The sequence below is a fragment of the Dendropsophus ebraccatus genome, chromosome 5, assembly GCF_027789765.1.
Source record: "Dendropsophus ebraccatus isolate aDenEbr1 chromosome 5, aDenEbr1.pat, whole genome shotgun sequence".
NCBI classification, from domain to species: Eukaryota; Metazoa; Chordata; class Amphibia; order Anura; family Hylidae; genus Dendropsophus; species Dendropsophus ebraccatus.
In genome coordinates, this window is record NC_091458.1 from 110,727,257 (window position 1) to 110,738,936 (window position 11,680).

General features: G+C 49.1%; 1 protein-coding gene across 1 annotated transcript; it reads left to right on the top strand.

Annotated features, from left to right (window-relative positions):
• The first annotated feature begins 455 nt into the window (after window positions 1–455).
• On the top strand, window positions 456–6,352 carry SOWAHC (sosondowah ankyrin repeat domain family member C). Its single transcript, XM_069970990.1, has one exon. It carries the CDS (start codon window positions 650–652, stop codon window positions 2,168–2,170), a length of 1,521 nt encoding a protein of 506 aa, XP_069827091.1. The 5' UTR covers window positions 456–649; the 3' UTR covers window positions 2,171–6,352.
• Window positions 6,353–11,680: the final 5,328 nt, after the last annotated feature.

The window sequence follows — 11,680 nt, forward strand, 5'->3', positions numbered from 1 at the left end:
TCTATCACAGTGACTGTGTACAGCGCTACAGCATATGTCATCATGTACACAGGTGGATGGGCAGAACACATGTGAGAACACATCAGGGATACCATCACTTACAATCCACATAAATTCTGCATGTAAATCCGCAGCATCACATCGTGCAGATTGTATAAATGTGTTGCTGCAGACTCCTCGCTCAGCATCTGCGGGTAGGTGCTCATTGTATCAGTGCTACAGGAGAGGTGGAGGAGCCCATTGTGCTGCCGCTCCCCCTCCCCGTGTATCGCCGCTAGCTGAGGGCAGCCGCTTTGTCCGCCGTCTCCCTATATGCGGGTTTGTCAGTGAGGCTGTAATCCAGCTCAGGACGAGCTATTAGCGCACACCGCTGGGGGGAGTCTCGTGATTGGCTGCGCCTGCTTCAGCACAAGGGATCGGCCATCGGCAGCGACACTCCCCTTTTCTCACGCTCAGGCTGCGGTGGTACAGTCCTCTCTGGGTACCAGGCGGGAGCCCGCAGCTGGAGGCTCAGAGGAGAGCCGCGGCGGTTGCTAGGGGCTTTCTGTCTCGTTTATATCGCCCTGACATCGCCGCCCCCGCCGAGCCTCCCATAAGGGAGGAGCCGGTGTGACATGTCCTCCGCCACCTGGCCGGACAGCGGGCAGTCATGGGCGACATCAGCCGGGATTCGGTTATCCGCTTCTTGAGCCAGAGAGGCGGCCGTGTATCCAACCAGCAGCTGCTCGAGCATTTCCGGCCCCTGCTGACGGCGGCGCCACCGGGAGAGGCTCGGGCCGCTGCCCGCCAGCTCTTCAAAGACACCGTGAATGAGGTGGCGAGCGTGCGGGCGGAGGACGGGGTGAAGTATGTGTGCCTGCGGAAGAAGTACCGGAGAGCGGCGGAGACCGGCCCCGACACTCCATCCGTAACCGAGCAACCGGGACAGCAGAGCGTGGAGGAGGGCAGCCCCGACACTCCATCCGTAACCGAGCAACCGGGACAGCAGAGCGTGGAGGAGGGCAGCCCCGAGCCCAGCAGCGGGGAGGACACCGGGGATGCGGCCAGCACACCGGAGCCCAGCGATGAGACACCGGAGGAGCCGCCGCCAGACTCCGGTCCCGGGGAGGAGACGGGAGACGAGTCCCCGGAGAGCAGGGGGTCCCCGGGCTATGCCGCTCCTCCCCGCATCTCTATTACCGAGGAGCCGGGGGAGGATGATGGAGAGAGGCGGGCGGCGGGGAGGCGGCCCCCGGACGTGCTGCACCTCAGCGGGAGGACTCCGCGGAACAGCCGCCGGGGCATCCGGGACCCGGTGTCCCCACAGCTGCGCCGGGGAGGCGTGCTGCTCCGGGCCGGGCTCCGGGACTCTGACAGCTCGTCCTTGCACAGCTCCTCGTCCGTGTCCGGGAATGAGGAGGAGGAGGGCGGCGGCGGGGCGGGCTCGGTGTCCGGTTCGGCGGCTCTGGAGCCCCTGGAGCACGCCTGGATGGTGAGCTCGTGCCGGGCGCGCTGGGACGGTCTGCAGGAGCTGCTGCTCGCCGAGCCCGGGCTCATCACCCGCCGGGACTTCATCACCGGCTTCTCGTGCCTGCACTGGGCGGCCAAGCACGGGCAGCACGAGCTCCTGGCCGCGCTGCTCACACACGCCCGCCAGCACCGGGTACCGGTCAACATCAACGCGCGGGCGTCCGGGGGCTACACCGCCCTGCACCTGGCCGCCATGCACGGACACCTGGACGTCATCAAGCTGCTGGTCGGGGCGTACGATGCCGACCTGGACGTGCGGGACTACAGCGGCCGTAAAGCGTGGCAGTACCTGAGCCCGGACACGGCCCGGGATGTGCAGGCGCTGGTGGGGGCCTTACCGGCGGCCGGGGAGGAGGAGGACGGGGGCAGCTCCGGGCCCGGCCGCTGGCGGCTCTCCAGGGTGCTGCCCTCACAGCTCATAGTACACCGGCTGTCACAGCTGCCCGAGGACGAGCAGGACTGCCGGGCGGACATCAGCAGGAAGGGCTCCGGCCGGGCGGACATCAGCAGGAAGGGCTCCGGGAGACCCCGCATCAACAAGATCAGGTTCAGGACGCAGATCATCCACAGTAACCTGCGGGACCCGGGGGAGGAGGACGACAGCAACAGGCTGCTCAAGAGCCCCGGGAGACACCGGCCCAAGTCCAATGTGTTCGGCTGACACCGGCATTACCGGAGAGTACAGACATCATTCCCAGCTATCACTCTCTGTTATCAACCAGGAGAGGACTGCAGTCCATGATCCTCCAGCTGTGACTCCCCCCTGTGTGTCACTGGTCAGGTGTGACCCTTCAGGAGAGCGGCCTGTATGCTGTGCCACCTGTGCCCGGTGTTACCCTGTATGCTGTGCCACCTGTGCCCGGTGTTACCCTGTATGCTGTGCCACCTGTGCCCGGTGTTACCCTGTATGCTGTGCCACCTGTGCCCGGTGTTACCCTGTATGCTGTGCCACCTGTGCCCGGTGGTACCCTGTATGCTGTGCCACCTGTGCCCGGTGGTACCCTGTATGCTGTGCCACCTGTGCCTGGTGGTACCCTGTATGCTGTGCCACCTGTGCCCGGTGTTACCCTGTATGCTGTGCCACCTGTGCTACCAGGACTGCTTGTATGAGAACACACGAAGCCTCCTGCACATGTTATGAGAAGGGGATGTCAGCAGTGACCAATCAGATTCCAGCTTTTATCTTACACAGCAGGTTGGGAAATGACAGCAGCGATCTCATTGGCTGCCACTAAACTATATGATGTCCATCATTGCCCTGCTAATATGACAGCTGCCATCTGGTCACTAGGAAGTTTACACATTGAGCCCTAGGTTGTCTTTCTATGGATTAACATTTTATATACAAATGTTGCACATTTTTTGTAATTTTCGAAGTCTAACCAAGCCAAAGCTGCTGCCAGCTCTGTACCACAGCCGTGTGCCATATAGTGCCAGATAGTGTAGTGGTCTGTAGAGTGAAATCCTTGTCGGTACTGTTACTGCTCCAGCACTCCATGTTATATCATGTGTAATTCACCAAAACTGTGTAGGAAAGATTACATTTCTATTTTTCTACTTCACATACCAAGTGGCAGGTAGTAAACCCCAGTGGAAGACAATTAGCACTTTTTGTAACTGTAACATTCCAGAAACTATTAGAAATCTATATGTTAGGTCAGGGTCACCCACCCCAGGAGCGGTGCATCAGGCTTGTCACTATAGAGAGTCTATACAACAGGGAAGACATGGAAAGATCCAGAGTATGGCACTGCCAATGGCCCCCACTGTAATGTCATCATGGGATTTCATGTTACAACTTTAGAGACTAGGACAATGCAGAAGCAAGTGGCAGGATGGTCTTCAGCCTGGACGCCCTTTAACCATTCTTATTGCATTGGGTGCACTTTACAAAGTAGTATTTCCAATTGAATGTAAAAATTTCTGTAGCCTTCATGTATGTGTTATGGCTCAGTCTGTAGCCTCTCTCCCACCTCTCCTGAATTTTAGTTTAGTTTATCTCTAGGAGAGGTCAGATCGGGGTCATAGACTGAGCCATCACATGGAAGGAAGACATAATGTTAGTGGGCAGCTTGCATTATCTTGTATATAGAGGCAAAATTAACAAGGACTCCATACACCTTAGATCGGCATGCGTCAGATTCGGCTGTCAATCTGAGGTGTATGGGTCTCCCCTGAACAACCATTAATGGTGATATGGGGGGTCGGGTGTGATGGAAAATCACTGCTGACCCCCTTGTTTCGGGAGGAATAAGCCACAGCAAGAGCTCCTGTGCTGCAGCTTACCCCTCCTATCCCCATAGAGAACACAGGAATGCTAGGCTATGCCAAATGTTCTTGTGTGGGGAGGACGAGCGGGAGTTATTATGGAGACCTTAGGGGGTAATATTTTTGATGCCAGTGCATTGCAGGTAAGATGGCTGTACACCTTCAGTAGCTGCCAGCCAACCCACTTTCTTCCAGAGACAGCACCACTCTTGTCTCCAGCTTGGGTGGTGTTTTGATGGTCAGTTCCATTGAAGTGAATGGAGCTTAATTGCAAACCGCACCTGACCTGGACACAAGAGTCATGTTGTCTCTGAAAGAAAGTTTTTGTAGCTCTTGATAACCCCTTTAAAATCCAGCATGTCTGACCCTTCTCTCCCCCGATGACATCTGTCAGGGAAGAGTCAGCCAAAAACTGCTGGTTTGGATAATTTATCACTAATGTGTCTGGGGACCTTGAAGTGCAACAAATTTATAGAATAAAGTTGGTGCATCTTTTCACTCCCCATGCACCACATATGAAAACCTGCGCCAGCTACCAGCTAAAGTAGATTTCCAGCAGGTCCACCAAACCATAGCAGGTCAAACCCATGCTCAATTTTGTCGTAAATAAGGGGTAAAAGTGGCTTGCTCAAAAACTTGTGATTTTTTTTGTGGCATAAATGCACCACCACCACCAAAGGGTGGAACATTTTTCTATGATGAAAACTTATTGTACATCTGTTTTGGTTCTAAAAGTACATGCAATGCAATAAAGTGGGGTTAAAGGTGTCCATAGCCATTATGAATAGGAAGACAAGTGTAGGAGCAGATATTTATACTTGGCTATCTTTTAGTGATTTCCATTTACATTAACCAGTTATGTTTACTCCATTTGCATTCCAGTATGAATTATCTACATCTATCCACCTTAGGGCCAGTTCACACTGAGCAAACACAGCGCAATTGGAGAGCTCCAACACGGAATCCCGCCACGCTCAGTGTCCTGCTTTAAGTGAATGGGAGAGTGCGCGTCTGTCCACTACTGCTGCTCTCCGCTCAAAGAATGAACATGTTGGTTCTCCGAATGGAGAGCGGCGGCAGGGGACAGGCGCGCGCTCTCCCATTATCTCAAAGCAGGACACTGAGCGCGGCAGGATTCCCGGGCGGAGGGCTTCACCACGGAATTGCGCAGTGTTTGCTCAGTGTGAACTGGCCCTTAAAGGAGAAGTCCGGTGAAAATTTTTTATTAAAGTATTGTATTGCCCCCCAAAAGTTATACAAATCACCAATATACACTTATTACAGGAAATTTTTGCTGGACTTCTCCTTTAAGGGCCCTTTCACACTACGGAAAACAGGTGGAAATTCTGAGTGGAACCACCGCCCGTGGACTCCACTTGGAATCCTGCCTGGTATCAAGAATTGAGCAGATAGCAGGCGGGATTCCGAGCAGAGTCTGCGGGCGGGGTAACTTGGAATTTCTGTTTTTCGTAGTGTGAACGGTCCCTTACGTTCACAGAGCCCATGATAAATATAGCATTTTTACATTGTGTATCCTAAAATTCATAATTATACAAAAAGAAATCCCATTCATATGAATGGAAGGTGTTGTGGTTGTGTAGCCAGATGTGTCCTCACTAGTACTGGGTTCTCTTCTTACTTATGCCATAATTTGCATAATATGGCAGTGTTTTGGCATCCAAATAGGTGACCACTAGATATGAGCAAATCGCTCATCTAAGCAAAGTGTTCCATTTCATCAGAACTCCGCTCATCATGCCGCTGGCCTTTTAGCGCTGCTCTGCTCCCTGCCACTCCTCCAAGGATGCTGGGAAAAGCTGGATCCAATCCTGGGAAACTTCTCATCTCATCAACTTAGCTCCTCTATAGAGACCACTAAACAGCCAAGATAAGACATTGTGGGAACACAGCCTAAAGGGATTCTTCAGGCTTAGAAAAACATGGCTGCTTTCTCCCAGAAACAGCAGCACTCTTGTCATCAGTTTGGGTGTGATTTTGCAGCTCAATTCCAATAAAGCGAGTTGTAATACCACAAGCAACCAAAGGCCAGGGGTGGTGCTGTTACTAATCCTGGATAACCCCTTTAATAAAGACATATATTTGTGGAGACATAGAGCTGTATTCTTGGTATGGTACTATATTTTTCATTAAAATATACAAAGTTTCTTTACATTGTCATATTGGATGCATTGGAGTTCAAAGGTGGGCATAAACTGTAAAGATAGAGAAAACAGTGTGACTCCAGGCCAGCCATGGTTATGGTGCCAGACTGCAGGTTAGCTAAATAAATAGCACTTTGTCCCAGGCGGTGAGAACAATGCTGTGGTGTCAGCCAGCTCCAGGATGCATTGTCTGTCAATGAGAGGGGTTTCTATGTTGTCACATTTGCAGGTAATGGTATCAATGCTTTGTTGATTAAATTGCATTGTTTATTGTGAAAATGTGGGGTTTATATACGTTGCTGAATTTATAACCAGTACAAATTGCTATCTTTTCTTGTTACCTCTGTAAGATGCCTGATTTGCACTATCGTCCTTCCATCTCTATTAACTAAACACTCTGATCAACAATGAGATCCTGTCTTGTTATTCTAGCCTTCAAACCACCATGTTGTTTCTGTGTGTGAGCGCAGTCTTTCCCACATTTTATTCCTAGCGGGAGTGCAGCTGATGAATGAGAGCTTTGTGTTCAGTGTGTTTTATAAACCTGAATGCCTGTGCGCTAAGTGATCCTGTTAACCCCTCCACTGCCGGAGATGCCTGGGAGGTAGTGCTGGATGAGGCGGCTTAGTTCTGGCTGGGGAGGAAGAAGTTAATGGCTGCATCCAGGGTTTCTTTCATTTGATATAATGATGGTGCGGAATAATGTACCTGATCACCCCAGATTTTCCTGGCCTTTCAGATGTTGCTATGTGAACAATTTATTTCTCCTTGAGGAATCCAGGAAACAATGATACTCTTACTTTGTGGTATTTGTGTTTATAGGAAAATAATGGTCACTCGAAACACACATTTTTGTTCAGTGTCTGGATAAAATAGCCAAATGATGATCTTCAATGCGTAGTCCACAGAACTAAAATGTATTTCTTATTAGTGATGCACGATGCACCGAAATATCGATACTACTAACGATATTTCGGGCAGAAAAAAGGTTCGGTTCCAGGATTTCCTGGTATCGATACTTTATGTTAAACTGCCTAATAACGCAGCTTAACATAAAGTATGGTGCAGAGAACACGGCCGGCGGCTACCTGAGCGCCAGCCATGTTCTCTGTGTGCCGCCCCCTGGTGTCCCCTCCTCCGCCCGTGCGCTCTCCGCTCCCGGCGGCGCCAAATTTAAATAGCCGGCACATAGCGATCGCTAGTGCCGGCTATTTTACAGGGTAGATGCCGCTGTCACACCTGACAGCGGCATTAACACCTCCTGAGCCGCTCCATATGCAGCAGGAGTCTGCTGCATATGGAGCAGCCCCCACTGCTAATGACCGCGGCCCGCGACCTCGTGGGCGGCAGTCATTTAACTATTCCCCCCACACTCAGGACCCACTGCTGCAGCCGGGTCCCCCGTACCCACCAGTTCCCGCTGCTGCAGCCGGGTCCCCCGCGCCGCACCACCACCAGGACCTGCCGGTGCAATGCACCCTCCGGTGTCCACAATCCTGCCCCCCCGCTTCCTTCGGGGTCCTCCGGTACAGTGGCACAGCAACTCCCAGCATACCTTCTTGTGGGGAGTTGTTGTGCACAAGGAGGTATGCTGGGAGTTGTTGTGTCAGGAGGCTGCTAATGCACTACAACTCCCAGCAGCATACCTTCTTGTGCACTACAACTCTCAGCATACCTCCTTGGGCACAAAGTTATGCTGGGGGTTGTAGTGCACAAGGAGGTATGCTGCTGGGAGTTGTGGTGCATTAGCAGCCTCCTGACACAACAACTCCCAGCATACCTCTGTGTCCACTACAACTCCCAGCATACCTTCTTGTGGGGAGTTGCAGTGCACAAGCAGGTATGCTGGGAGTTGTAGTGCACAAGGAGGTATGCTGCTGGGAGTTGTGTTAGGAGGCTGCTAATGCACTACAACTCCCAGCAGCATACCTCCTTGTGCACTACAACCCCCAGCATACCTCTTTGTGCACAATGAGGTATGCTGGGGGTTGTAGTGCACAAGAAGTTGTACTGCTGGAAGTTGTGTCAGGAGGTTGCTGCTGCACAACTGCAACTCCCAGCATACCTCCGTGTGCACTACAACTCCCAGCATACCTTCTTGTGCACTACAACTCCCAGCACACCTTCTTGTGGGGAGTTGCACACAAGGAGGAATTCTGGGGATTTGTAGTGCACAAGGAGGTATGCTGAGGGTTGTAGTGCACAAGGAGGTATGCTGGGAGTTGCAGTTGTGCAGCAGCAGCCTCCCGACAAAACATCCCAGCATACCTCTTTGTGTACTACAACTCCCAGAATACCTCCTTGTGTACTACAACTCCCAGCATACCTTCTTATGCACCACAACTCCCAGCATACCCACTTGTGCACTACAAATCACCACAAGAAGGTATGCTGGGAGTTGTAGTGCATAAGAAGGTATACTGGGAGTTGTGCACAGGGAGGTATGCTGCAGGGTAGAGAGGAATTAAAAAGTGTTTAAAAAAAGTTTAAATTAAAAAAACAATAATCATAATAAAGGTTCTAATAATCCCTGTTCCCTTTTTAAAAAAAAAAATATATTATATTTGTATTTTTACATATTTTTTTTCCAAACTTTATTTAGTATCGAATTAGTATCGAGTATCGAAATAAGAAAGCTGGTATTGGTATTGAACTCAAAATTCTGGTGTCGTGACATCCCTATTTCTTATATGTAAAAATCCATCAATACAATATAGATTTCCCTGTTTTATGCAAGAAAATAACAAGAATTAAGATTATGAAGATTTATTCAAAGGTTAGAGAGACACAAGTTCATTTGTTACCTGTGTTTTTATGACTTGGGATCTCCCATACACATACCACTCCAGGTCTAGGGACCCCAGGCTGCAGGCCATGTCGCTGGCTTTATGTAATAATTGTGAAAATATTCTTACAGATGGATTCCTTTAAAAATATTTCAAATTTTGTTGAGATGGCAGGATCCAGTTCAAAGCTATGTTCAAACCAAGTAAAAAAGAAAAGGCGTCCGCTTTTTCTATGTAAAATGACGTCTGTTATTAACGCATTTTAATTGACCTCAATGGAATGCATTAAAGTCAATGGGATGACGGCCGCCCAATGCATGTAGTGTAAATAATTGATGTTGTTTTCGCAGATGTCAAGATCATGACAATCGTCTTTTGCAAACAGATGTTATTTTTTAGTTCATACATTCTTCTTTTTTACCGTTCCTTTCTATTAAATTCAATGAACTTTTCCATGTTAGACAAACCCAAAAGGCAATCAGTCCACCTGAACTCGAATAATGTACCAACAGCCGTCATTGTAATGACAGGCGTCCAAAACGCGAAATGACAACTCAAAATGACGGACATCATTTTACAACATAAAAAAAGGAAAGAAAAAACATAGCTTAATGGTGCGTTCACAGCTACAGGATCTGCAGCTGATTTTCTGCAGCAGATTTCATTTAAATAACTGAACACAGTATCAAATCTGCTGCAGATCCTGTAGGTGTGAACGCATCCTAAAACTCCTGGCAATTCTGTGGTCTGCTGCTAAAGTCAGTGGAATAAGCATTTACCTCAGGTCCCATAGATTTGCATTGCAAAACACTTCAGGCAATTTTGTATACCACTCGCTTTAGCAGTGGACTCCTGAGATGCTGAGTTTTTTATAACTGGATCCTGCCACCACAACAAAATGGGAGGCAAGTAAGACCTGAGCCGTTTAGAAATATCAAAGGGGTTATCCAGCGCTACAAAAACATGGCCACTTTTCCCCCTACTGTTGTCTCCAGTTCAGGTGCAGTTTGCAATTAAGCTTCATTTACTTCAATGGAACTGAGTTTCAAAACCCCACCCAAACTGGAGACAACAGTAGGGGGAAAGTGGCCATGGTTTTGTAGCACTGGATAACCCCTTTAAAGGGGTTATCAAGTGCTACAAAGACATGGCCACTTTCTTCCAGAGACAGCCCCACTCTTGTCTCCAGCTTGGGTGGGGTTTTGCTGCTTAGTTCTATTGAAGTGACCCGGGTGACTCAGCACAGCTGCTGTTTCCTGGGGGTGCTGAGGAGCTGACAGCATCGGAGGGGGAGACAAATGTTCCATGCTTACCTGCCTGCTCTCTCGTTGCACTCCTGTTTGAGTCTCCGGGTCCCCGCTCACTGACTGCCTGCTCAGCCAATCACTGGCTGCAGCAGGATGGCACACTGATTGAGCGGGCCATCAGTGAGCGGGGACCCGGAGACTCAAACAGGAGCCCAAGGAGGGAGAGCAGGCAGGTAAGCATGGAATGTTTATTATTCTTACCGCTGCGGCAGCTTATTGGTTAAACATGGCTGTCACTACATTCACATAGCTGATTTTCCCTCTGCTGTGAGTATTCAGTGAACGCCTTGTTTAACCGATTAGCTGCTGCGTCTGTAAAAATAACGCAGGACAATGCGAGAAAAAAAACGAGCTGCAGGAGTGGAGGTCGGATAACCGAGGCAATATTTGGTGTTGTTTTTTTCACGATTAATGGCATAGCCCTACTGCATGGTAGGTTCACATGTAGCGTGTATGGAAAGAGGTGCTACGCCAGTAAGTGAATCAAGAACATAAGACCAAGAGCCACAGGAGTCCACATTGTAAATAAATTCTAATTAGCTTGGTATAGAATACATATATACAGCCTCTCTTTTATTCTGTTACCTATACTGTAGCCTCATTGAGCCATGTGTTAAAAAAGTGGCGTTGTCCATAACAACCAATTATGTTTGGATAAACACCTGCAGTTTGGTAGCTATAAGTAACAGGGCTGCTTTTATGAGACATGCACACATGAGGATGACTGTATAGAACTTACGCAACTATTAAACTTCCATCGAAATAACTCTGCTTTATGGAGAACACCTGCCTAAGCAGAAGAACACTTTTTTACATTTTTATGGCGTGCAGTGTAGTTGCTGGAAGGAAGAACACACCTTAATATGTGGTTACACATAGAATGAGTCATTAATTCCCAGCATAGTACACAGGTATGGCTCATTGTGTTATGTAAAGTTGGCATCTGATGGACTGTTAGGGCATGATCAAAGCAGGCTTCCTGCAGCATCGGCCATAGCCAAACAGGATACTTCTGGTTTCACACCTTCATTGTGATTTATGCGTTACAGCCAAATATACTGCCAAGAATTTTTCTTCTTTCAAATCAACTGGTTTCGGAAAGTTATATAGATTTGTAATTTACTTGTATTAAAAAATCTCAAGTCTTCCCATACTTATCAGCTGTTGTATAACCTGCAGGAAGTGGTGTATTCTTTTCAGTCTGACACAGTGCTCTCTGCTGCCACCTCTGCCCGAGACAGGAACTGTCCAGAGCAGCAGCAAAACTCCATAGAAAACCTCTCCTGCTCTTGTACATACTTGATGCTATCCTTGCAGCATGGAATGGAATGGTGGTAGTGACATGTGTAACAGATTTAGGAAATGCTGGAGTTAACTTAGAGACAGCTTGTAGCTTGTCCTACTGACAGATACCAATACTCTCAGAGACAAGGTCTCTGCTTGTAGCTTGTCTGTCTTGCAGGAAGTGGTGTAGCTACCATAGAGGCAGGGTAGGCATTTGCTATGGGGCCCATGCAGGAGCGGGGCTTGGGAATGCACAGGGAAGATAAGAGTCTCCTTTGTCCTTCTGCTTAACCCCTTATGTACTGTAGTGTATAGGTGACCCAGTGTTCACTTACATGCTGCAACTTAAAAAAAAGGTTAATAT

Excerpts from the sequence above, each read along its gene's own strand:
- SOWAHC (XM_069970990.1), top strand. The coding sequence starts at position 650 with ATGGGCGACATCAGCCGGGATTCGGTTATCCGCTTCTTGAGCCAGAGA.